This window comes from Bos grunniens, chromosome 7 (genome assembly GCF_055505025.1).
Source record: "Bos grunniens cultivar Pamir isolate PY7600 chromosome 7, Bosgru_T2T1.0, whole genome shotgun sequence".
NCBI lineage: Eukaryota > Metazoa > Chordata > Mammalia > Artiodactyla > Bovidae > Bos > Bos grunniens.
The window spans coordinates 40,118,474-40,146,267 of NC_141171.1; the positions used below are offsets into that span (position 1 = coordinate 40,118,474).

Sequence of the window (27,794 nt, forward strand, 5' to 3'; positions counted from 1 at the left end):
TTTTGCATGTATTTTCTAGCTCTACAAAGGTCTGGAAACAATGACACTTCATAAGCAATAAGTTCACCTAAGGCTCAGATGCTAGTTTTCACTGCCAATTAGTACCAAAATGAACTTGGAGAAGTGGTGAAAGTAGAGAACATCTTTTGCTTTTATGTACAAGAATGCTCAAAAACGGATGGGAACATAGCAAAAAGACACTGGAACTAGGTGAAAGGGGCTCCATTGAGTCCAATTATAGGACAATTTGAACATTAAAATGAATAATGACAAGAATTGCCCAACAAGAGGTCAATTCACTAAGTGTGCTGAGAGGTTTCTTTAGCCAGAAACAAGAGATACAAAAAGAAAAAGAAAAGCTCACAAAACAAACAAAATATAAAAACATAAAACAAGACATAAGGGAAAGGAGAGAATGAAAGAATAATTGTAAACTCAAGGTTTTTACTATGAAATAGATGCATATTGTTGATAGACAGATGTGATATAGCTCCTAGCTCTGTCTACACTGAGGGCTTAGAAACAACAAAACCCCTGTACCAATGAGCACATCTAGCACTGAGATCTTAGTTTTTAGTTACTATTTACTACCGAAAGGAACCGAGGCTCCTTGGAGAAATGATGCACTTCAGGGCTGGGGCAGGGAAAATACATGGTGAGGTTCTGATCTACACTAGGAAATATTTATTTGGTTTCTGACATAGATTTTAGAACAAAGCTCTTAAACCCTTGAAATTTTCTAAAATATAAGAGTCGTAAGGATGTCTTTGGATATTCATAACAAGCCCTTTTAACCACACCTGAGTTTATATTACTGAGGTAATTTTTAGAAAGCCAGTAAGGATGGGGCTGGTTGCCATGGGAACCACATGTGTGACCAGAGGGTAGGGGTAGCCCTACCCTACCCACCTACCTCAAAGAGGGAAAAGTGGCTGGAGATTGAGTTCAACCACCAAGGGCCAATGATTTAACCAGTCATGCCTATGTGATGAAACCTTTCCATAAAACCCCGAAAGGACTTGGTTCAGAGAGCTTTCAGGTTGGTGAACACTGGAGATGAAGGGAGAGGTGCTCAGAGAGATCAAGGAAGAAGCTCTGTACCCCTCCCACATACCTTTTTCTATGCATCTATTCTACTTGGTTCCTGAGCTATATCACTTTATAATAAATCTGTAATCTAGTTAGTAAACTCTTCCTGACTTCTGTGAGCTGCTCTGGTAAATTAATGGAACTCAAGGTAGGGGTCTTGGGAATCTCCAATTTATAGTGAGTGGGTCAGAAGCACAGGCAACCTGGATTTGTAATTGGTATTGAAAGAGAGAGGGAAGTCTTGCAGGACTGAGCCCTTAACCTGTGGGATCTGACCCTATCTCTCGGGCTTCCCAGGTGCTGCTAGTGATAAAGAACCAGTCTGCCAATGCAGGAGATGTTAGAGATGCGGATTCAATCCCTGGGTCAGGAAGATTGCCTGGAGGAGGGCATGGCAGTCCACTCCAATATTCTTGCCTGGAGAATCCCATGGACAGAGGAGCCTGGTGGGCTACAGTCTATAGGGTCACAAAGAGTTGGACATGACTGAAGCGACTTAGCATGCACACTCTAGGTGGATAGTGCCAGAACTGAGTTAATAGATTGGGAGTGTTGAAATAAACATGTAGCAGAATGTGGAGAAGGTGATGGCACCCCACTCCAGTACTCTTGCCTGGAAAATCCCATGGATGGAGGAGCCTGATAGGCTGCAGTCCATGGGGTCGCTAGGAGTCGGACACGACTGAGCAACTTCACTTTCACTTTTCACTTTCATGCATTGGAGAAGGAAATGGCAACCCACTCCAGTGTTCTTGCCTGGAGAATCCCAGGGACGGGGGAGCCTGGTGGGCTGCCGTCTATGGGGTCACGCAGAGTCAGACACAACTGAAGCGACTTAGCAGCAGCAGCAGCAGCAGCAGCAGCAGCAGCAGCAGCAGCAGAATGAGTCTATCTTTTACCAGAATGCAAGAAGTCCTCAAACAATAGAGGTGGAAATGTCAACTGGGCAGAAAAGCCAGTTTGGAGGGACTCCCATTAGCCAAATTTGAACATCAAAGTAATTAACAGGAGTTATAGATTGAGAAAAAAGGAATCCAAGAATATGTGTATCTTTACTGATATACATAAATAAATGAACAAATAAATGGGGGAGAAGGGAAAGTTTTACCAATCACCCCCACCTCCTTCCAGTCTATGCCCAGTGACCCTCTGTCAAGTTTCTAAAACTAGGACCTGGTACATTCAGTTCTCCCCACTGTTCACATTTTCCATGCAGCTATTCCTCAAACCTGGGAAAGGATGAAAACAACACCTATGTATGGGTCCCAATCCAGTGTACAAAGCACACCTGTGATGTGAGGCTTACCCTACCTGAGGTGGCCTCTGTGGTTAACTCACAGAGACTGGCAGAGCTGAGCGCACCTAGACTTTGATGGCAACACACAAGTCATCCTTGTCTCCACAGGAATCTTTTGTGGAAAGACAAAGATTCCCATGGATTGGGCACATTTTTGGTGGGCTTATATATTGGTACAGCTACTTTGAGGTCAACTTTGATAACATCAACCCATGTGGAGGACACCACACCTCTGTCCCCCACACCATTCACATCTCCTCTGAGCCAGGCCACAGTGATGCAGGAGGCAGGACCAGGAGCTCTGTGTGGCTTTGGGCAAGCAGTGAATCTGCCTGGAACTCAGTTTTCCCAACTGTAAAATGGGGCCAGTCATCATGCTCTGCTGTCCCTATAGGACTGGTGAGAGGCTCTGAGGGGGCCAGTGTAAATCCCTGTAGAGGAGAGAGGTGCTGGGAGGTGGTGTCACAGTTTACCTCCCACACAAGACTCAGCAGCCCTCGCTGAGCCCCCTTGCCTGAGCTGGCCCCACCTGAACTTCCATATTCATTAAACATGGTCTCATTACATGAAAAAAATTTTTCTAAACATGAACATCCTCTGACAAGCAATTCCACATCCAGGAATCTGTTCTACAGAAATATTTACACCTAATGATGCAAGAGGATGCTCACTGCAGCAGTGAAAACAGAGGTTTGGAGCCATGTACTTGCTACTAGGAGAACAGATAAATATGGCTTATTCATACTGTGGGGTACCACGGTGCTATAAATTTTTATGGTGCACATATATATTTACAGGGAACATATATTGCTTCTGTAATTTAAAAAAAAGTTGATGAGTCTTTTCCTTCTGCCTCATCTCAATCAGAAAAAAGTCACAAGAAAATATTTTTTTGTTTTTTTTTTGTTTTTTGAAAATATTTTTTAAATGTATAATTGAATCCATCTGGTTGAAGAGTCAACACCATGGGGTAGTAACGTGACATGTTGTCATGTCTGTTACAGTTTTCAAATCACTGCCTTTGACTTCCTCTATGAAATCCTTCCTTATTGTTCCTCAGTAGCATCTTGAACAGAGCCCATCCTATTCATACAGCTTTACTTATACTGTTTAGTTTGCAAACTCTGACCTTGTATCCAATTCTGACCCCAGCAGGTTGGGGGCCTAATGTGGGGAGGGGGTCATTCTGCCTCTGAAAACTTCCTGTTGCTCCACTCTCACAGGCTCTTGCCTCAGTGCTGAGGCAAGAAGAGGAGACAAGAGAAATGGTGCAGCCACAACCTCTCTGAATCCTCCCTATTCCTCAGTTCCTCCAGCTTTGGCTGAGTCCTAATCTCTGCTCCATCCTGTTTATGCCAGGACAGCCCAATACTCCTTTGATTCTGGATCCCTTCACTTGGCAGACAGCATGCTTAGGAAGGATGCAGTAAAGTGATTTAATTTTGGGTAGCTTCCCAGATGTTCTTTTGACCCATAGTAAATTCATATGTGTGTGCATATTGAGTGCAGACTGGGCATGCTGTTTTCAGGGACCACATCTCCCTGTTTCCTCTTCCTCTGGGTGGATCAAACAAGATGCTATCCTCTCAAACAAGATGCTAAGCTCTTCCTGCAGTCATCACCGAAAATTGCATGATTCTTTGAGGGTTGGATTAGGGGAGTGGCAAGTATTCCACCAGAGAGGGTTATTGCCTCTCACTATATGCATTCAAACACCCAAAACCTTGGTGACTCCCTCCCCAGTTTCCTTCCCATCCTCTATCCCCCAAAGGAAATGATCCTTTTAAAGCTATAAATAAATAAATACCTTATTTCATACATTTCTTTTATTTACAGTTTATTGTCAACATGCATTTGTTACATGAAGTGAGAACTTATGAATAATCAAAGTATAATTATGCAGATTCAAAATAGATATTCAACACAAAAAATACAACCATAAAAACAGGTTAACTCATGCACACATAGCAGCATAGATACAGCAGGTATTTCAAAGGACAGCAAGTGCTTGCTTTTTCATTTGAAGATGGCGGCCATATCATACACTCAAATGCCTCAGTTTATCAGTGCCTGAGAGCCAAAATTCACTTGTAAAAATGTTTTTCACATTGACACTGTTGTAAAAGATATGTTTTCCAGAATTAAGCCTCCTCTCAGGCTTCTTGCCAGTTTCTAACACCTAAAAACTGATACAGAAAGTATTATAAACGTAACTACACTGATTCTTAAAGGTTAAAAAAGTATCTCTCAAAATAATTTAAAAGAATTGCAAACAGTAATGCCGGTGCTCTCCCAGATTTACTCCAGCATGAGCGTCTCTCTCTGGTTCTACTTCTGCAGCCTTCACCACACTGCCATCACTCTGCTTGCTTCCTTCCCTGGTTCTTCTACTGGTAGCTCCACCCTGGCTCCAGGCAGCTTTGTATCTTCTAACCATGCCTGCTCCCAAAGTCTTGGTCTGAAGCTCAGTCCCACATGGGCCAAGACTCAGGACACTCCCAACACTGATGAGGCTTGGGGGGCTCCTCCTCCAGCCAACAGACCCCTCTATACTGGTTGCCACAGTTCACATCAGGGTGAGCAACTCTTACCATCACCTTCTTTCCCAGGAACAATTTGGAGAAGATTTTGTAGACAAAGTTCCAAAACCACATTATTGCTGGCATTCCTGTGTATGTCACTGCTGCTGTGTCCCTGGATGTTCTCTAGACGTTCCCTGGAGGGGGCCTTTGGAAAAGAGCAGTCAGCAAGAGACCTGGGAGAACCCTAGGACTGAGAAACAGAGATGCAGCTGGTGAGCTGGGCAGCACGGGGTACTGGCTGGAGTCTTTGTGGGTCCTGAATCTGGATGTAGGACATAAACCCCACACAAGATGGGGCCCGCCTGTAATCTGTCTTCTACTAATCTGGAAGCCCACAACCTTATTGGAAGGCCAGGTACAGACCACCATTCTAGCTGTCACCTGTTGCTCTCAGTAGGTCAAAAGTAAGTGTAAGTAAGTGTTAGTCGCTCAATCGTGCCCGACTCTTTGAGACCCCATGGAATGTAACCCACCAGGATACTCTGTCCATGGAATTCTCCAGGCAAGAATGCCTGGAATGGGTTGCCATGTCCTTCTCCAGGGGATCTTTCCAACCCAGGGATCGAACCCGGGTCTCCCGCACTGCAGGCAGATTCTTTACTGACTGAGCTACACGGGCAAGGGAGCATTAAAAAAAAAAAAAAAAAAAATCAGTGAAAGGAAATGAGTCATTTAAATGGAATTAGGTCCCTCTGTTGGCAGCCAGGGTAGGGAACCTCAGACACAGTAACCTAGACTTCAGATTTCTTCTCTGCAATATAAAAAGCTTAGAAGCATGATTCTCATTCTTACAATAAGAATAACTGAAAACACTGAAAAAATATCTCAGATCTGTCAGAGTATTGAAGTCACAAGGCAAACTGTTACCCTGAAAACTAGAGAGATAGGCAGATACAGAAAATCACAGCTTCTAGGTAAAACTGCACAACTCAGAGGAGATTCACACCTAACCAAAACTGTTTTTTAGATAAGACCGCTCATCTGGTATCAGTTTACTCAAGCTCAGGTTCTTTACATCTCAATGCAGAAGTAATTCAGTGAGATAAAATGATAGGTAAGTAGATTTATTTAGAGACACACACATTACATAGACAGAATGCAGTCCATCTCAAAAGATGAGAGTGGCCCAGAAAAAAGAGGTGGTTAGTTTTTATGAATTGGGTAATTTCATAGGCTAATAAATGGGAGGATTATTCCAACTGTCTTGGAGAAGGGGTGGAGATTTCCAGAAATTGGGCCTTTCTGACCTTTTATGGTCTGCCTCAGAATTGTCATGGTTCCTATAAGTGTATCTTTTAGTATATGCTAATGTACTACAATAAGTGTATAATGAGGCTTGAGGTCTACTGGAAGTCTAAGCTTCTACCATCTTAGATCTAGTTAGTTCTAAACAGTTAATGTATCCTCAACAGTTCTGTCATTCTTTAAGGTCTGTGCCCTGATCCCTTCCCTCTTGTTTCACAGGGAGTCCAAGTGGAGAGTATAGGAACACAAACTGTAATTAACCAACTGCTAAAGACAGAGGAGGAGGGCATGGTAACCCACTCCAGTAGATAGAGACAGAAGTGGAATAGTTTGAGAGTTTAAAACTCAAGGGGACAGCAGTTTTAGTTACTCCATCCACTTTCTTGGGGCTTCCCTGGTGGCTCAGAGGTTAAAGCGTCTGCCTTCAATGTGGGAGACCCAGGTTCGATCTCTGGGTCGGGAAGATCCCCTGGAGAAGGAAATGGTAACCCACTCCAGTATTCTTGCCTGGAGAATCCCATGGACGGAGAAGCGTGGTAGGCTACAGTCCACGGGGTCGCTAAGAGTCGGACACGACTGAGCGACTTCACCTTCACCTTCATCCACTTTCTTGAGTTTTACCTTCAGGATCCCCACTAAGTTCTCACTGTGAGGACTGGAGGAAAATTCTCTCACGCTTCCAGCAGGAACAGTGTAAAAGCAACCATTTTGAAATCTTCCAGGGCACTCAGTTCTTCTTCCAATTCTATGTAACAAAGGCCAGGTTTTAAGGAAAACTACTTTTTCTGACCTGGGGAAGGGCAATTAGCCACTCCAGCCCCCTCTAGCCTTCCTATCATATAGAAGTAAGGAAGGGGGAAGCTGAGAAGTACTTGTGAAGATTATATTCCTGGGGCCCAGACCCATAGGAATACTGAGACATAATCATAACACTACAGAATGTTCTGTCTTCCCAACACCTTCTTCCAACACAGCCACAGAATCCCTGCATAATGACAGAGATTAAAGTTGGAAAGAAAATGAAAGGCTCATACTCTTAATAAAGGACTTTGCTAGGAGAAAACAAAAACAAGGACACTAGAGGAAACTGATATCTTGGACAGCTACAGCTAAACCAAACAGCAAACCCAGTGTAACTCCCAGCCTGGTCAACATATACCATCACACTAAAGCCAGTTTACCTAGTTCCTGTTACCTAATATATCACGTTGAGTTTAAGAAAATTTACAAAGCTAAAAACAAGAAAAAAATAGTCTGAAAAGAAATAGAAAATAACAGAACCAAATTCAGATATGGAAATTATTTTGGAATGATTGGACTAGGAATTTAAAATAACTATGATTGCTATGCTAAAGATTCTAATGGAAAATGTGGACCACATTGCAAATACAATTGATAATGCATATAGGGAGACTGAAACTCTGAGAAGGAATCAAAAAGAATTGCTAGCAATCTAAAACAGTATTACAGAATTCAGAATGCCGCCTATTGAATACAAGAAATATTTGCAAATCATGTATCTGGTAAGGAGTTTTAATCCAAAAAAATAGAAAGAATCCATACAACTCAGTAACAAAAAACTAAACAATACAATTTTAAAGTGCAAAAAGGATCTGAATATACATTTTCCAAAGAATACATGCAAATAGGTAACAGATATATGAAAAGATGTTTGACATCAATAATAAGGAAATGCCAATCAAAACCACAATGAGATATCACCTCATACCTGTCAGAATGGCTATAATCAAAAATATAAAAAATAACAAATATTGGTAAAGATGTGACGAAAAGGGAGTCCCTGTGCCTTGTTAGTGGAAATGTAAATTGGTGCAACCACTATGGAAAACAATCTGGTGGGTCCTCAAAAAATTAAAAATAGAGCTACCATATGATTCAGCAATTCCACTTCTGGTGTATTTATCCAAAGGAAATGAGAAGACTAACTCAAAAATATCTTTACAACCCCATCCCTATTCACTGCACTATTATTTACAATAGCCAAGATATGAAAACAACCTGTCCATTGATGAATGAATGAATTAAAAAAGTGCTATATCTACACAATAGAATATTATCCAGTCATAAAAAAATAAGGTAATCCTGCCATTTGTGACACCATGTATGGACTTTGAGTGCATTAAGCTAAGTAAAATAAGTCAGAGAGAGGAATACTGTATGATCTCACTTATATGTGAAATATATTTTTTTAAAAGGTAAAAGAAAGGAAAAGGTAGCCTAGATTTGGGGAAAGTAGGTTTCCAGAAAGGAGAGCTAGGACCTGTGGCCCCACACTCATGAAGTTATTAGCTCCAGAACCATGAAGGGAGAGAGTCACAGTAGAATTCCTAGAGAAATATGTCAGTGATCCTAATTGACAAGAGAAGGAATGAAGAACACTAGAGACCCATGTGGCAGGCCAAAGACCTCTGCAAAATCATGTAGGATAAACAGGCATGGAGTGCCACTGGCCATGCACAAGACCTCAGAGACAGGCACAGATGGACCAGGACTCAGGCCACTGTCGTCCTACTTTCAGAAAACTGGAAGCTTCACCTGCAGCAGGTGCCTGGTGAATCTATCCATCGATAGATCTGACTGTGGAGCTCAAAGCTCAGAGGATGTCAGGCCCTATGCTGAAGGGTTGAGGATCCAATGTGGGTCTTGTGGCCTAGCAGGAAGTGAAGGCATTGACCACTTATATGCAGCAGAACCATGTGCACTAGGAACTGGGAAACTGAGAAGCCAAGTGAGTGCATGATGGATTCTACCTGAGCAGGGGTAGGGGTGGGGACAAGGATGATCTCTGAAAGGAAGAGAGGCCTGAAAGATGTCTCATCAAGGCCTAGGAGAAAAGGCTAGGGTGGGTTGTCATTTCCTTCTCCAGGGGATCTTCCTGACCCCAGGGATCAAACCCGCGTCTCCTGAGTCTCCTGCATTAACAGATAGATTCTTTTACCACTGCACCACCTGGGAAGCCCAGGAGAAAAGGCTAGAGAGAAGGAAATGTCCAGTCCATGCCACTGAACCAAGGGAGCCCCCAAGAACCTGAAGATTACAGCAGAGTTGGAGTAAGATAAGTGACTGGAAGAGATGTAGGGGCAGGATGGAGAGGCCTTCAGTTCAGTTCACTCAGTCATGTCCAAGTCTTTGCAACCCCATGAACCACAGCATGCCATGCCTCCCTGTCCTCACCAACTCCCGAAGTCCACCCAAACCCATGTCCACTGTTTCGGCGACACCATCCAACCATCTCAGCCTCTGTCATCCCCTTCTCCTGCCCTCAATCTTTCCCAGCATCGGGGTCTTTTCAAATGAGTCAGCTCTCCGCATCAGGTGGCCAAAGTATTAGATTTCAGCTTCAACATCAGTCCCTCCAATGATCACCCAAGGATTGATTTCCTTCAGGATGGACTGGTTGTATCTCCTTGCAGTCCAAGGGACTCTCAAGTGTCTTCCCCAACACCACAGTTCAAAAGCATCAATTCTTTGGCACTCAGCTTTCTTTATAGTACAACTCTCACATCCAGACATGACTACTGGAAAAACCATAGCCTTGACTAGACAAACCTTTGTTGGCAAAGTAATGTCTCTGCTTTTTAATATGCTGTCTAGGTTGGTCATAACTTTCCTTCCAAGGAGTAAGTGTCTTTTAATTTCATGGCTGCAACCACCATCTGCAGTGATTTTGGAGCCCAGAAAAATAAAGTCAGCCACTGTTTTCCCATATATTTGCCATGAAGTGATGGGACCAGATACTGTGATCTTAGTTTTCTGAATGTTGAGTTTTAAGCCAATTTTTTCACTCTCCCCTCTTTCACTTTCATCAAGAAGCTCTTTAGTTCTTCTTCACTTTCTGCCATAAGAGTTGTATCATCTGCATATCTGAGGTTATTGATATTTCTCCTTGATTCCAGCTTGTGCTTCATCCAGCCCAGCATTTCTCATGATATACTCTGTATATAAGTTAAACAAGCAGGATGACAATATACAGCCTTGACGTACTCCTTTTCCTATTTGGAACCAGTCTGTTGTTCCATGTCCAGTTCTAACTGTTGCTTCCATACCTGCATACAGGTTTCTCAAGAGGCAGGTCAGGTGGTCTGGTATTCCCATCTCTTTCAGAACTTCCCACAGTTTATTGTGATCTACACAGTCAAAGGCTTTGGCATAGTCAATAAAGCAAAAGTAGATGTTTTTCTGGAACGCTCTTGCTTTTTCAATGATCCAGTGGATGTTGGCAATTTGATCTCCGGTTCCTCTGCCTTTTCTGAATCCAGGTTGAACATCTGGAAGTTCACAGTTCACATATAGCTGAAGCCTGGCTTGGAGAATTTTGAGCATTACTTTACTAGCATGTGAGATGAGTGCAATCGTGCAGTAGTTTGAGTATTCTTTGGCATTGCCTTTCTTTGGGATTGGCATGAAAACTGACCTTTTCCAGTCCTGTGGCCACTGCTGAGTTTTCCAAATTTGCTGGCATATTGAGTGCAGCACTTTCACAACATTATCTTTTAGGATTTGAAATAGCTCAACTGGAATTCCATCACCTCCACTAGCATTGTTCATAGTGATGCCTCTTAAGGCCCACTTGACTTCACATTCCAGGATGTCTGGCTCTAGGTGAGAGTGAGTGATCACACTTTTGTGATTATCTGGGTCATGAAGATCTTTTTTGTACAGTTCTTCTGTGTATTCTTGCCACCACTTTTTAATATCTTCTGCTCCTGTTAGGTCCATCCCATTTCTGTCCTTTATTGAGCCCATCTTTGTATGAAATGTTCCCTTAGCATCTCTAATTTCCTTGAAGAGATCTCTAGTCTTTCCCATTCTATTGTTTTCCTCTATTTCTTTGCACTGATCGCTGAGGAAGGCTTTCTTATCTCTCCTTGCTATTCTTTGGGACTCTGCATTCAAATGTCTATATCTTTCCTTTTCTCCTTTGCCTTTCGACTCTCTTCTTTTCACAGCTATGGACGGAGGTTGTGACATTGTACAGGAGAGGCCTTGGGGACACAAGAAGATAGCTAGGTGTTCCCCAAGAGGTAATAGAAGACCATGGCAGATAGGTCACACCCACAATGAAAATCAGATTGTCACTTTTAAGTATTCTTTCCAGGTTCAGAAGCTAGAAAATGAAAAGTGAGAGTAGGTCACAGAGATAAAAAACAAACTTATGGTTATCAAAGGGGAAAGGTGGGAGGGATAAATTAAAAGTTTGGGATTAACATATACACACTACTATATATAACACAGGTAACTAATAAGGACCTACTGTATAGCACAAGGAACTATATCCAAAATTTTGTAATAACCTATAAGGGAAAGGAATCTGAAAAAGAATATCAATACATGTGTATAACTGAATCACTGTGCTGCATAACTGAAAATAACACAGCATTGTAAATTAACTATACCTCAGAAAAATTTTTTTAAAGTCAGGGTAGGCTCTTGCACTGTTGGAGGGAATATAAATGATAGAGCCACCATGGAAGACAGTATGGAGTTTCCCTTAAAGACTAGGAATAAAACTACCATGTGTGTGTGCTAAGTTGCTTCAGTCCTATCTGGTTCTTTGTGACCCTTTGGACTGTAGCCCACCAGGCTCCTCTGTCCATGAGATTCTGGGAAGAATTCTGGAGTGGGTTGCCATGCCCTCCTCTAGGGATCTTCCCAACCCAGGAATAAAACCCATTTCTCTTATATCTCCTTAACTGGCAGGTGGGTTCTTCACCACCAGCATCGGTTCTAATGAGGTGGATGAACCTAGAGCCTATTAAACAGAGGGAAGTAAGTCAGAAAGAGAAATATAAATATTGTATATTAACACATATATATGGAATCTAGAAAGATGGTACTTATGAATTAATTTTCAGGGCAGCAATGGAGAAACTGTGGAAAATTCTTAAAGAGATGGGAATACCAGACCACCTGACCTACCTCCTGAGAAATCTGTATGCAGGTGAAGAAGCAACAGTTAGAACTGGACATGGAACAACAGACTGGTTCCAAATAGGAAAAGGAGTACGTCAAGGCTGTATATTGTCACCCTGCTTATTTAACTTCTATGCAGAGTACATCATGAGAAATGCTGGCCTGGATGAAGCACAAGCTGGAATCAAGATTGCCGGGAGAAATATCAATAACCTCAGATATGCAGATGATACCACCCTTATGGCAGAAAGTGAAGAACTAAAGAGCTTCTTGATGAAAGTGAAAGAGGAGAGTGAAAAAGTTGGCTTAAAGCTCAACATTCAGAAAACGAAGATCATGGCATCCAGTCCCATCACTTCATGGCAAATAGATGGGGAAACAATGGAAACAGCGACAAACTTTATCTTTTGGGGCTCCAAAATCACTGCAGATGGTGACTGCAGCCATGAAATTAAAAGATGCTTGCTCCTTGGGAGAAAAGTTATGACCAACCTAGACAGCATATTAAAAAGCAGAGACATCAATTTGCCAACAAAGATCTGTCTAGTCAAAGCTATGGTTTTTCCAGTAGTCATGTATGGATGTGAGAGTTGGACTACAAAGAAAGCTGAGCACTGAAGAACTGATGCTTTTGAACTGTGGTGTTGGAGAAGACTCTTGAGTCTCTTGGACTGCAAGGAGATCCAGCCAGTCCATCCCAAAGGAAATCAGTCCTGAATATTCATTGGAAGGACTGATGCTGAAGCTGAAGCTCCAATACTTTGGCTACCTGATGCAAAGAGTTGACTCATTGGAAAAGACCCTGATGCTGGGAAAGATTGAAGGCGGGAGGAGAAGGGGTAGACAGAGGATGAGCTGGTTGGATGGCATCACCGACTAAATGGACATGAATTTGAGTAAACTCCGGGAATTGGTGGTCGACAGGGAGACCTGGTGGGCTGCAGTCCATGGGGTCACAAAGAGTCAGACACGACTGAGCAACTGAGCGATTGGACTGAACTGCATGGAGAAACAGACACAGAGAACAGAATTATGGACATGGGGAAGGGAGAAGGGAAAGGGTGAGGTGTGTGGAGAGAGTAACATGGAAACTTATGTTACCATGTGTAAACTAGATAGCCAATGGGAATTTGCTGTATGACTCAGGGAACTCAAACAGGGGCTCTTTGACAATCTAGAGTGGTGGGATGGGGAGGGAGATTTGGGAGAGAGGGGACATGGGTGTACCTGTGGCTGATTCTTGTTGATATATGACAGAAAACAATAAAACTATGTAAAGCAATAATCCTTCAGTTAAAAAATAAACAAATTTTTAAAATATATATTAATAAGTTAAAAACAAGTGATGCATTTGAGTCAGTTCTAATGAGGTGGATAAACCTAGAGTCTATATTATAGAGTGAAGTCAGTCAGAAAGAGAAAAACAAATATCGTATATTAACACATATATATGGGATCTAGAAAGATGGTACTGATGAGCCTATCTGCAGGGAAGCAATGGGGACACAGACATAGAGAGCAGACTTATGGACATAGGCAGTGGGGAGGAAGGCTCTAGGGTGGGATGAATGGAGAGAGTAGCATGGAAACACATACACTACCATATGTAAAATAGAGAGCCAAAGGAATTTGTTATATGACTCAGGGAATCCTGATGGCTCGGATGGTAAAGAATCTGCCTGCAACATAAGTGGCTCGGGTTCCATCCCTGGGTTTGGAAGATCCCCTGGAGAAGGACATGGCAACCCACTCCAGCATTCTTGCCTGGAGAATTCCATGGACAGAGTATCCTGGTGGGTTACATTCCATGGAGTCACAAAGAGTTGGACATGACTGAGCAACTAACACATTTCACTTTTCAGAAAACTCAAACTGGAGCTCTGTAACAACCTATAAGGGTGGGATGGGGTGGGAAGTGAGAGGGAGATTCAAGAAGGAAAGGGCATAAGTATACCTATGGCTGATTCATGTTGATGTATGGCAGAAACAAACACAGTGTGTGCTTAGTCACTCAGTCATGTCTGACTCTTTGCGACCCCATGGACTGTAGCCTGCCAGGCTCCTCTGTCCATAGGGATTCTCCAGGCAAGAATACTGGAGTGGGTTGCCATGCCCTCCTCCAGGGGATCTTCCCAACCCAGGCCTTGAACCCAGGTCTTCTGCATTTCAGGTGTATTCTTTATAATCTGAGCCACCAGGGAGGCCCAACAAAGTATTGTAAAACAATTATCATTCAATTAAGAATAAATAAACTAAAAAAATGAAGGTAGGAGGACAGGGCAGGAGATGAGTTCTCAGGTATAGGCAAAAGGGAGTGGTGGCTTGGAAGAATGGTGAGACTAACCAGGACATCTAAGAAGCACTTCAAACATAACCTGAGGACAAATGAGCTTTTGATGTCCCACCCTCTCCCAACCAGCTTGCTCCTTGCCCTTGCATCTCATGCATGCTCATTCACTCAGTGGTGTCTGACTCTTTTCAACTCCATGGACTGTAACCCACCAGGCTCCTCTGTCCATGGAATTTTCCAGGCAAGAATGCTGGAGTGAGTTACCACTTCCAACTCCAGGGGATCCTCCCTACCCAAGGATCGAATCTGCATCTCTTGCATCCCTTGCATTAGCAGGTGGATTCTTTATCACTGCACTATCTGGGAAGCCCTCCCTGCCCTTGCTAACTCACTTCACTTCTTCCCGTTGCTCAAGATCTTGGTGCCATCTATAACTCTTATTTGTCATATTTCAGCCTAGCCTGCCCACAAATTCTATCAGCTTTACTGGCCCAATAACCCCAGAATTGCACTACTTCTTATCATGTGGTCTGAGACATCTTCATTGGCACCTGGAATGTGGCAGTAGCTCCCCTTAGCCTCCCGGTTTGCCTTAGGACTTATCTGTTTTGACAAGCTATCCCCTCTCAGGCTGCTGAAATACAGTGCTGAGCCCACTGTCTGACCCTCCCCTGCAGCCTCTAGAATAAAGTAGGATCACCATCACTTCCTTCCAAAACCATCCAGAATGTGCTCTGGCTAGAGCAGCCAGACTTACATTGAGGAGCTTTCTGTTTTGTTTGGGGAACAGTGAGGCCTGTCACCTAGCTCAAGTAGAGACTGTATATCAAAGCTTACCCTGGCCACTGTTTTGCCATCTTCCAACCACCCTGGAGATTTCAGGTGCTTTTTGGCTGTGTGGACCCTTGGACTGAATCCTATCACATCCTATCTCCAACTTGAACCATTTTCACAAGGAATTCTGCTTCTGCTCTTGAGAGAAGCATCCTGCCCCATCCTAGTTGTGGCCACTCACATTTTACTTGAGGCTCAGCAGCTCCTCCAGACTGTGGAAGTGGATGGGGCTTCTGGAAATTTTGATCCAGAGGGACCCTGAGCCACTGTGGATCAACCAGTTACAAATATAGCAGCCTGTGCTTCTCCAGCAGCCCTCTCTCCCTGCATCTTCTACAAGACTCCGTGAGAGACTATGTAGGGAGACAGCAATTGGCCAGGTGGTGGTGGTAAAACTCTTTTGCCCCACTCCACTCGTGTCCTACAGCTGGGATCATTTGTAGTGCTGAGCATGCACATCGTGGTGTGATATATATAAGCAGTACCTGAAACACTCTTGGAGAGGTGAGTCAAGGTGGTGTCATTGTTTGTGTCAGCCGTTAGAGTAAAGCATGTCTGCCTTGCTGCTGTGAGTAATGTTTGCAGTTCCTACTGCTCCTCGCACCTTCTTTCAGCTTCCCAGCTGGAGTCTTGCCTACCCTGGGTTCAGCAAACAATGAGATACAGCAAGATAAACCATATCAGGTGTTTGCTGTTGGTGTGGGTGTAAAGAGGAGCCCAGATCAGAGCTCACTAAGGGCCAGGCACTGCAGACCAAAGATTAATATTGCTCTCAAGAAGGCCAGGCTACAAAGAGACAGCTGGAAAGTCACAAATCAGTAGGCAAGGCCCCAAGACAGATGAAATGAGGAACAGTCAGGATGGGCAAATCCTCAGAAGCCCCATTAGCATGCAGTGCTGGAACTAGTCTTTACCATTTAGGGTGCTTCAAAACTTCCCTGGGGCTTTCATAAATACAGATCCATGAGTCCCAGCCCGAAATACTCTTATTCAGGAGTCAGGAGAACTCACAGGTTTAATGGGTTCAGGGTGATTCTGACTTAGGTGGATCTATTTTAGAAGCCTGGAGACTCAGACTGCTGTGGGGAGGGGAGCAATGGGCTGATGGTCATCAGCCAGGGAAGGTTACCAGGGAAGGTTTGGAGCCCCAGTATATTTCCTAGCAGTTCTGGTGGGTCTGGATATGCAGTGTACAAGTAGTATAGATGGGGAAGGAAAAGTGAGGCTAAAAGGCAGTTGTGCTCAACAGATGTCCCAAGATGCATGTAAAAGGAAAACACTATCCTAAGTGTTCTCTAGGAGTGAAGGTCCTGGTACCTTCCAGAGGAGACTCAGTGACACCTGATCTTTCAATCACTTCTCCAGAACAGATTAATTCTCCCTTCATGCCCCTCCTTCTTGGAATCTAACAGTCCAGTGCTCAGCTTTCATCAACTCCGCATTGGCACCATCTTCCCAACTGCAGCACAAACATGAGGCTCGCTGTCTTCCAAATTCAATCCTGCCTCACCCTTAGAACCACCAGCTGCTGCTCTTTGAGCTACAAGAAAGACTCACACAGGATATGAATCTTGGAGATATTAATTTTTTTTAAACTGCATGGAGAGTTTCAGAACAAGGAATAGAAAAATCTCACCCAGACCAGGTGAGGTCAAAACATGCTGGTGGTTAAGACCCCACATTTCCATTGCAGGGGCCACAGGTTCAATGCCTGCTCTGGGAACTAAGATCCCACATGCCCCATGGTGCAGCCAAAATAAAACAATAACTTGCTGGACGTCAGACTCCAAGGATGGTACCTTACTCCTCTCATCCCCACCTCCACTACTCTATTGATGATTTTTCTTCTAGATGGGGACAAAGTGGAAACAGTGACAGATTTTATTTTCTTGGGCTCCAAAATCACCACAGACCATGACTGTGGCTGTGAAATTAAAAGATGCTTGCTTCTTGGAAGAAAAGCTATGACAAACCTAGACAGCATGTTAAAACTCAGAGATATTACTTTGCCAACAAAGGTCTGTATAGTCAAAGCTATGGTTTTTCCAGCAGTCATGTACAGACATGAGAGCTGGACCATAAATAAGGCTGAGCACTGAAGAACTGATGCTTTTGAATTGTGGTGTTGGAGAAGACTCAAGAGTTCCTTGGACAGCAAGTTGATCAAATCAGTTAATCCTAAAGGAAATCAACCCTGAATATTTATTGGAGGGATTGATGTGGAAGCTGAAGCTCCAGTACCTTGGCCACCTGATGTGAAGAGCCATTTCATTGGAAAAGACCCTGATGCTGGGAAAGATTAAGGGCAGGAGGAGAAGGGGGCAGCAGAAGATGAGATAGTTGGATGGATTCACTGACTCATGTTCATTGAGCATGAGTCTGAGCAAGCCCCGGAAGATAGTGAAGGACGGGGAAGCCTGGTATGCTGTTGTCCATGGGGTCACAAAGAGTTGGACATGACTTAGCAACTGAACAAAAACAAAGAAACAGTTGGGAAGATGTCCACTGCTTCTGCTAGATTGCAGGCAGAACATGGAGCCACAAAGTAGAAAGTAAGATTAAAGGGTGGAGGAAACTGAGGTCACTGACAGTCCAAATTGCTAATGGACTGGAAATGCAAGATGAAAGACAAGTGCTAGTTACATGGATGCCAGGAGAGAGCAGAACACAGGTACTTACTTAGGGAAGAAAGTAGAATGGCGGGCACTGAGTGCAGGGCTGGAGGAGATGGGAGGAGCTGGAGGCAAAGACTGGTCCGGAGAGCTAGGGAGAGGACAGAAGGTGGATGAACTTAGTCTTGTACCTTCCTTAGCATTTACTAGAAGTAAGGGGACTTCCCTGGTAATGCATTGGTTAAGACCCTGTGCACCCAATGCAGAGAATGTGGGTTTGATTCCTGGTCAGGGAACTAAGATCCCACATGCTGTACAGCAACTAACCTTGCAAGTTCTGAAGCCTGGGTGCCACAACTAGAGAATCCGTGCACCACAATAAAAGATCCCGCTTGACGCAATGAAGATCTCATGTGCTGCAACTAAGACCTGAGGAAGCAGAGTAAAAAAAAAAAAAAAAAAGAATGAAAGTTAAGCTTACTCTGCCAGCTAAAGAACAGTGACCAGCTGAGGTGCTTGCTGAAGCAAAGGGAATACAGGATGGGTAGTAGAAAGTAGTGATAAATGCCAGCTACAACCACACAATTGGTCACAGAAATGAGGACTAAAATTGTTACAAGTATTTCCTTATTTTGTTATACATGTTTGTGTTATATATACATAAATTAGCAAATATCTTTTATTTCCTTTCTTCTTTTCTTCTTCTCTTATCTTAACCCTCTTAAGATAAGCCATATTGACTTTGTGTCAGTACTTCAGTATTTCTAGGGCTTCCCAGGTGGCACTAGTAATAAAGAACCTGCCTGCCAATGCAGGAAAGATTTAAGAGATGTGGGTTCAATCCCTGGGTCGGGAAGATCCCCTGGAGGAGGGCATGGCAACCCACTGCAGTATTCTTGCCTGCAGAATCCCATGGACCGAGGATCCTGGAGGGCAATGGTTCATAATGTGGCAAAGAGTTGGACATGATTGAAGCAACTTCAGTTCAGTTCAGTCGCTCAGTCGTGTCCGACTCTTTGCGACCCCATGAATTGCAGCACGCCAGGCCTCCCTGTCCATCACCATCTCCCGGAGTTCACTCGAACTCGCATCCATCGGGTCAGTGATGCCATCCAGCCATCTCATCCTCTGTCGTCCCCTTTTCCTCCTGCCCCCAATCCCTCCCAGCATCAGAGTCTTTTCCAATGAGTCAACTCTTCGCATCCTGCTGGGTCCTTCAAGGATTTCCAATAACATTTCTGTCATTTGGAGCCTCCCTAAAATCCAAAATGCATTTGCTTCTTTAAGAATTTAGCAATGATTAATTAAACCATATGAAACTTTAAGGGCCATATCATCTGACCAACTTTCATTCCCATGAAATTCTGTATTTAAGGTTTGTTTCCTAAGACTACCCTTTGTTCCTTCTCATAAGTTTTAGTAACCAACTGGTTTTGCTTTGATAGTTTATAGTCTAAACTTATTTGACCAGTGTAAAAGGAAGGATACGCAGATTATAGCTATAACTCACACACAGATTTCAATCTATAAAAAGTTTAAAAATGTAACCAGACTTTTAAAAATTTTAGTACAAGATATTCAATGGCTATTATATCTCCCAAATAATGATCTGGCTCAGTCAAGAAATGACATTCTTGAGGGAAAAAAAATAGTGTACTTAGTTTATGTGTACTCTTTTTTTTTCTTTAGGGAGAGTACTCATGTTTTCCTAGGCTTTTTTATTTGTTTGCTTGTTTTGAATGTTATTCAGTCTCTAAGCTCTTGTTTTCTCAGTCAACAATCTGATTAGAGCCAGGCAATGTCTGTCCCAGAAAGATAAGAAATCTGCCTAGCAGAAAATTAAGGAATCTTAGTTCCAAGTGAGGCTGTTTTACTCACTGACGTAGTGAATTAGAGGAAATAAATTGGAAGTGAGAGGACAAATGGAGATTTCTAAATGTGTTTTCCCATCATTATGGCTATTAATAGAATGCTTGCTTTTTCCAAAAAATTACTGGGTAATATTTGTGCTGTGATACATATCCATAATGACTAAAGGCATTGTAGAGGTAGAAAAACAGAAGCTTATAATAATCGGAAAAAATCATAATAAAAACATTTATCAAAGAAGTCATTGAAAGATATCTTTCTTCAATGTTCTAAACAAAGAAAAACATTTTGCAGATAAAAGAAAGTTAAGTCACTCAGTCGTGTCTGACTGTTTGCGACCCCATGGACCGTAACTTACCAGGCTCCTCTCTCAATGGGATTTTCCAGGCAAGAGTACTGGAGCTGGTTGCCATTTCCTTCTCCAGGGGATCTTCCCAACCCAGCGAACGAACTGGGTCTCCCGCATTTCAGGCAGACGTTTCACCATCTGAGCCACAAGGGAAGCCAAAATAAGTATGCTAGAATAAGTATTCTAGAAGCTAGAATAAGTATGCTAAACATCCTCTACTGCTTCTCCTAGCTAAAAATACTAGTGAGACCAGAAGTTACACTATTTTGATGGAATAAATAGCATAGTTGTTCTATAATCTCTTCCCTAATTTCTTTGGGAATGAAAGCCTATGGAGAAAACAGAGCTGGTACTACCTAGTCATTGGTAAACTTTTCTAAAGAAAGGGTAAGCCTTTTGTAAGCTCCTTTGTCTTCCCTGGTGGCTCAGATGGTGAAGAGTCTGTCTGCAATGCAGGAGACCCGGGTTTGATTCCTGGGTTGGGAAGATCCCCTGGAGAAGGAAATGGCAGCCCACTCCAGTATTCTTGCCTGGAAAATCCCATGGACGGCGGAGCCTGGTAGGCTACTGTCCATGGGGTCTCAAAAGTAAACTTTTGAAGCAACTTAGCACAAGCAAAAAAATGTAAGGGGTGGTGAATGGGGTTTTTCCCTTGGGATTTAGTACTTTTCCTTTCTCCAGACATCCCACACCCTAAGGCAGCAGAAAGCTAGTGAGAGACAACTGAGACAGCATGGCCATGGGAGGCACTCAACTTCTAAGTGAAGAGTGAAAGGGGCTTACTGAGTAGAAGGCACTGGGGCAGGCTTTGCATGGGGGCTGAACCAAGCACTTCTGAAGCAGTGCTTCTCTAAACATGAGTGTCTCACCTGCACTACCACCTCCCTGCAGGTTTTTGGACAAATGACTTCCTGATCCTACACTTGATGTACTCAGAATCTCTGAAGGTAGACCTCCAAATCTGCTCCATCAGCAAGCAACCTGGGTGACTTTTAAACAGTCAACTTGAAAAGATCCATTGATTGAGATTTCCCAGGCAGTCCAGTGGTTAAGAATCTGTGCTTCCACTGCAGGTTCTATCCCTGGTGGGGAAACTAAGATCCCACATGCTGTGCAGTGTGGCCAAACCACCCCCCACAAAACAAAAAACCAATTAAAGAAAAAAATTAAAAAATTAAACCCCAAAAAACAAAAAGATTTCTCTAGTCTGTTTACAGTGTGTTCTGGGAAGAGAGCTTCCCTGGTGGCTCAGATGGTAAAGTGTCTGCCTGCAATGCAGGAGACCAGGGTTCGATTCCTGGTCAGGAAAATCCCCTGGAGAAGGAAATGGCAACCCACTCCAGTACCCTTGCCTGGAAAATCCCATGGACGGAGGAGCCTCATAGGCTACAGTCCATGGGGTTGCAAAGAGTCTGACACGACTGAGCGACTTCACTTCACTTCTGGGCAGAGAGGTCTACACTGTACTCTGCTGCTATCTTAGTTGATTTAGTGAGTCATTTCAGTTTGCTCACCCTGCTGTGGGATTTGAAGGGGATGGGGAAGAGGTCATTGCAAGCAATGGTTCCAAACTTTAGCTGTGTGTCAGAATCACATGGATATCTTTTATTTATTTTGTATTGAACTGAAGATTTACAATACTGGATCAGTTTGAGGTGTACAGCTTTGGACTCTTCTGCATTATAGGTTATTACAAGATACTGACTTATGATATATAGTTCTGTGTGCTATACAGTAAACCCTTGTTATTTATTTTATATATAGTAGTGTGTATCTATTAATCCCATAATCCTAATTTATCCCTCCCCTTTCCCTTTTGGAAACTATGAGTTTGCTTTCTATTTCTGTGAGTCTGTTGTTTTGTAAAATAAGTTGACTTGTATTATATTTTTTAGCTTCCACATATAAGTGATGTGATATATATTTGTCTTTCTCTTCCTGACTTACTTCACTAAGTATGATAATTTCTAGGCCCATCCCTATTGCTGCAAATGGCAATATTTTCATTCTGTTTTTTGACTGAGTAATATCCCATTGTATGTATATATACCACATCTTCTTTATCCATCACATGAATGACATAAATATCTTTTACAAGTTGCTTTGGCCATAACCCAGAGCAATTAAAGTCAAAAGTTCCCATTTGAGATCCAGATATCCCTGATAGCTCAGTTGGTGAGGAATCCACCTGCAATGCAAAAGATTTCAGTTCAATTCCTGAGTCAGGAAGATCCCCTGGAGAAAGGAAAGGCTACCTTCTCCAGTATTCTGGCCAGAGAATTCCATGGACTGTATAGTCCATGGGGTCACAAAGAGTCAGACACAACTGAAAGACTTCACTAAAAGCATTGAGAAGGAAATGGCAACCCACTCCAATGTTTTTGCCTGGAGAATCCCAGGGACGGGGGAGCCTGGTGGGCTGGTGGGCTGCCGTCTATGGGGTTGCACAGAGTCGGACACAACTGAATCGACTTAGCAGCAGCAGCAGTGACTGTAATGGGCAACCAAATAGGAGCACCATTGCACAGAAAGAAGGGACCTTAACCCTTTTTCTACCACGTATGCCCTCTCAAAATGTTTGAGATACATTGAAAATACATAGTATTGGGACTTCCCTGGTAGTTCAATAGTTAAGACTCTGTACTCCCAATGCAATGGGCATAAGACTGATCCCTGATTAAGGAACTAAGATCCTGCATGCCACATGATACACCCTCCGTATACAAAGGAAAGCTATTATACTAATGCATGGTTATCAAAAATTAAAACAGATTTTATTTAGGTGGGCCATTTTTGAATGTCAAAATGGTCTTAAACCCGTTAGTAATTCCATGTGATTCAGCCAAATAGTAACACATACTTGTTGTTTAGTTGCTAAGCCATGTCTGATTCTTTTGCGACCCCATGGACTGTAGCCCTCCAAGCTCCTCTGTCAATGGGATTTCCCAGGCAGGCAAGAATACTGGAGTGGGTTTCCATTTCTTCTCCAGGAGATTTTCCCAACCAAGGGATTAAGCCCACATCTCTTGCATTGGCAGGCAGATTCTTTACCATTGAGTCACCAGGGAAGCCCAATATGCACTTACTAGATAGTAAATTAATAGTAGATATAATAGTAAGCATAATAAATGACATAATTTCAAAGAAGTAACAAACACTATTTCAAGGTGTCTGCAACAATTGCAAGTAATCTGTAAATGGCTGTGATTTCTGTTGGTGATTTGAATACTACTATGATTCATAATTTCCAGAGAGCAGAGGCATCTGCTGGGAGCTTATTACGAACACAAACCCCGGATGGGCTGTATCTCTGGGGTCCATCAGAGCAGCAGCCAGCTCCATTCCCTCTTCATCTCCAGGTAAAAGAATTAGTTCTTCAACCAGAAATAATTTGATAAGTGGAAAGATATCTCAAATTAAAAATAATAATCAATAAAGATTCTAGTTTTTCATCTTTTGGGGCCATTTCTATTTCTCCCATGAATTTCTGTCCACATTCCTGTCAAAATGTTATGTCTCTCTTTAGTAGCTCTTTATATATTAGAGATGTTAATTGATCTTTCTTTTGGTCAAAAATTAACAAAATTTACCAATTTGTCATTTATCTGTTTGCTTTATACATGGGTGTCTTTGATAAACAGATATTATATTCAAAGATCAATCTTTGCAATTTCTTTAGAAAGACCTTTACCTTGTCAGTTCAAGGTGAACATATACCTTGGTTTACATGCTTACTTTCAACTCCTTACTCTTTATTTTGAAATAGAAGTAAAGAGGTTTGTTTATTTTCTAAATAGTAAACAAATTATTTTAATATTCACTATGGTGAGAAGAAATGCAAAAAAAGCAAAATGGCTGTCTGGGGAGGCCTTACAAATAGCTGTGAAAAGAGAAGCGAAAGGCAAAGGAGAAAAGGAAAGATATAAGCATCTGAATGCAGAGTTCCAAAGAATAGCAAGAAGAGATAAGAAAGCCTTCCTCAGCGATCAATGCAAAGAAATAGAGGAAAACAACAGAATGGGAAAGACTAGAGATCTCTTCAAGAAAATTAGAGATACCAAGGGAACATTTCATGCAAAGATGGGCACAATACAGGACAGAAATGGTATGGACCTAACAGAAGCAGAAGATATTAAGAAGAGGTGGCAAGAATACACAGAGGAACTGTACAAAAAAGATCTTCATGACCCAGATAATTACGATGGTGTGATCATTCACCTAGAGCCAGACATCCTGGAATGTGAAGTCAAGTGGGCCTTAGCAAGCATCACTACGAACAAAGCTAGTGGAGGTGATGGAATTCCAGTTGAGCTATTTCAAATCCTGAAAGATGATGCTGTGAAAGTGCTGCACTTAATATGTCAGCAAATTTGGAGAACTCAGTAGTGGCCACAGGACTGGAAAAGGTCAGTTTTTATTCCAATCCCAGAGAATGGCAATGCCAAAGAATGCTCAAACTACCGCACAATTGCACTCATCTTACATGCTAGTAAAGTAGTGCTCAAAATTCTCCAAGCCAGGCTTCAGCAGTACGTGAACCGTGAACTTCCAGATGCTCAAGCTGGTTTTAGAAAAAGAAGAGGAACCAGAGACCAAATTGGCAACATCTGCTGGATCACTGAAAAAGCAAGAGACTTCTAGAAAAACATCTATTTCTGCTTTATTGACTATGCCAAAGCCTTTGACTGTGTGGATCACAATGAACTGTGGAAAATTCTGAAAGAGATGGGAATACCAGACCACCTGACCTGCCTCTTGAGAAATTTGTATGCAGGTCAGGAAGCAACAGTTAGAACTGGACATGGAAGAACAGACTGGTTCCAAATAGGAAAAGGAGTTCGTCAAGGCTGTATATTGTCACCCTGCTTATTTAACTTCTATGCAGAGTACATCATGTGAAACGCTGGGCTGGAAGAAGCACAAGCTGGAATCCAGATTGTGGGAAGAAATATCTATAACCTCAGATATGACCACCCTTATGGCAGAAAGTAAAGAGGAATTAAAAAGCCTCTTGATGAAGGTGAAAGAGGAGAGTGAAAAAATTGGCTTAAAACTCAACATTCAGAAAATGAAGATCATGGCATCTGGTCCCATCACTTCATGTGAAACAGATGGGGAAACAGTGGAAACAGTGTCAGACTTTATTTTGGGGGGCTCCAAAATCACTGCAGATGGTGATTGCAGCCATGAAATTAAAAGACGCTTACTTCTTGGAAGAAAAGTTATGACCAACCTAGACAGCATTTTGAAAAGCAGAGACATTACTTTGCCAAAGAAGGTCTGTCTAGTCAAGGCTATGGTTTTTCCAGTGGTCATGTATGGATGTGAGAGTTGGACTGTGAAGAAAGCTGAGCGCCGAAGAATTGATGCGTTTGAACTGTGGTGTTGGAGAAGACTCTTGAGAGTCCTTTGGACTGCAAGGAGATCCAACCAGTCCATTCTGAAGGAGATCAGCCCTGGGATTTCTTTGGAAGGAATGATGCTAAAGCTGAAACTCCAGTACTTTGGCCACCTCATGCGAAGAGTTGACTCATTGGAAAAGACTCTGATGCTGGGAGGGATTGGGGGCAGGAGGAGAAGGGGATGACAGAGGATGAGATGGCTGGATGGCATCACTGACTCAATGGACGTGAGTCTGGGTGAACTCCGGGAGTTGGTGATGGACAGGGAGGCCTGGCGTGCTGCGATTCATGGGGTCGCAAAGAGTCGGACACGACTGAGCAACTGAACTGAACTGAACTGATGGTGAGAAATACCAGGAAAGATAAAAGCAGCCTCTGACAACTTGAAACTGACCTGACACCATCAGTCAACTTAGGACTAGACCTTGATGTTCTTCTGTTGAACATAAACACAGAACATGTAAACACAGAACATCAACATCAGACAAAGCCATCTGATACTGAAATAAAGGAAGAAAAAAGCAAGATACTTATACCGACCTTCTAGGACACCCATCCCTCCAACCTCCCACCCCAACCCAAACACACACACACACACACACACACACACACTTCAACACTTGTGCTGACAAAATCTGTTACAGCAAGCCTAGAGGAAGCAGGGTCCACTTGTTGTTCTGTCTGTCCCAGGACCCTGCTCACCTTACTCTCAGGGCCTCTGGAAGTTCAACCTTTGGTACTGATGTCTTACCTTGACCAGAGAGAATGGGGCTGTACTTCAAGCTTCCAATCCAGCATGTAAGGGTCTTAGAAGTCATCACTCCATCCCAACAAATGAAAAAGCAGAACAAACTGAAAAATCAACAATTCTTCTTAGATCTATCAGAGAAGTGAGGTTGTTACTGAAAGCTCAGCATCTCTGTACTCTGGTGATGAATCAAATCCCAGGGAAAGAGTTTTGGGTGAAGCAGAAAAGGATAGCTTTATTGCTTTGCCAGGCTTAGAGAGACACACTGAGCTTCTGCATTGAAAAACTACATGTCTCAACTCCAGAGAACTTGATGAAGATTTTATAATAGTAGGTCAGAGGTGGGGTCTCTGACAAGATTAGGGCGTGAGCAGGGCTTTCACTACTTAGTCTCATCTCAGGTCTCCTAATCTTGATGAGCTTCTCTAGTCCCTTTAATCTTGTTTCAGGTGATTTCTTGACTCAGTCACTCAGTCTGACTCTTTGCGACCCCATGAACTGCAGCCAGGCTTCCCTGTCCATCACCAACACCCAGAGCCTACCCAAACTCATGTCCATTGAGTCGGTGAGGCCATCCAACCGCCTCATCCTCTGTCATCCCCTTCTCCTCCTGCCCTCAATCTTACCCAGCATCAGAGTCTTTTCAAATGAGTGAGCTCTTCGCATCAGGTGGCCAAAGAACTGGAGTTTCAGCTTCAACATCAGTCCTTCCAAAGATTACCCAGAGTCTTCTCCAACACCACAATTCAAAAGCATCAATTCTTTGGTGCTCAGCTTTCTTTATAGTTCAACTCTCACATCCATACATGACTACTGGAAAAACTGTAGCCTTGATTAGATGGATATTTGTTGGCAAAGTAATGTCTTCGTTTTTCAATATGCTGTCTGGGTTGGTCATAACTTTCCTTTCAAAAAGTAAGTGTCTTTTAATTTCATGGCTGCAATCACCATCTGCAGTGATTTTGGAGCCCAGAAAAATAAAGTCAGCCACTGTTTTCACTGTTTCCCCATCTATTTCCCATGAAGGGATGGGACCAGATGCCATGATCTTAGTTTTCTGAATGTATAGCTTTAAGCCAACTTTTTCACTCTCCTTTTTCACTTTCATCAAGAAGCTCTTTAGTTCTTCTTCCTTTCTGCCATAAGGGTGGTATCATCTGCATATCTGAGGTTATCGATATTTCTCCCAGTAATCTTGATTCCAGCTTGTGCTTCCTCCAGCCCAGCATTTCTCATGATGTACTCTGCATAGAAGTTAAATAAGCAGGGTGACAATATACAGCCTTTATGTACTCCTTTTCCTATTTGGAACTAGTCTGTTGTTCCATGTCCAGTTCTAACTGTTGCTTCCATACCTGCATACAGGTTTCTCAAGAGGCAGGTCAGGTGGTCTGGCATTCCCATCTCTTTCAGAATTTTCCACGGTTTATTGTGATCCACACAGTCAAAGGCTTTGGCATAGTCAATAAAGCAGAAACAGATGTTTTTCTGGAACTCTCTTGCTTTTTTGATGATCCAGTGGAAGTTAGCAATTTGATCTCTG

The 27,794-nt window shown here is 42.8% G+C and overlaps 1 protein-coding gene and 2 long non-coding RNA genes across 6 annotated transcripts in view; 1 reads left to right on the forward strand and 2 right to left on the reverse strand.

The window, feature by feature from the left end:
- The window catches only part of BTNL9 (butyrophilin like 9), a 35,802-nt gene extending 22,963 nt beyond the window's left edge, over positions 1 to 12,839 (forward strand). For 2 of the 4 annotated variants that reach the window (XM_086411072.1, XM_086411074.1), the window contains exon 11: positions 12,090 to 12,705. Coding sequence is in view for 3 of the 4 variants with exons in the window: in XM_086411074.1 (XP_086267200.1) it covers positions 12,090 to 12,148 (59 nt within the window). In the remaining variant the exon portion in view is untranslated. Of the gene's footprint in view, positions 1 to 12,089 lie in introns of all 4 variants that reach the window. The other 2 variants (XM_086411058.1, XM_086411067.1) reach the window with 2 other exon arrangements.
- On the reverse strand, positions 4,207 to 15,592 carry LOC147369132 (uncharacterized). Its single transcript, XR_015167286.1, has 2 exons — positions 15,453 to 15,592; positions 4,207 to 5,158 (listed from the first exon to the last, which is right to left on the reverse strand). It is a non-coding gene; the product is annotated as an uncharacterized LOC147369132 (long non-coding RNA).
- A 182-nt stretch (positions 15,593 to 15,774) lies between these two features.
- On the reverse strand, positions 15,775 to 26,391 carry LOC147369133 (uncharacterized). Its single transcript, XR_015167295.1, has 4 exons — positions 26,255 to 26,391; positions 18,211 to 18,312; positions 17,951 to 18,034; positions 15,775 to 15,910 (listed from the first exon to the last, which is right to left on the reverse strand). It is a non-coding gene; the product is annotated as an uncharacterized LOC147369133 (long non-coding RNA).
- Between the last annotated feature and the right edge of the window lie 1,403 nt (positions 26,392 to 27,794).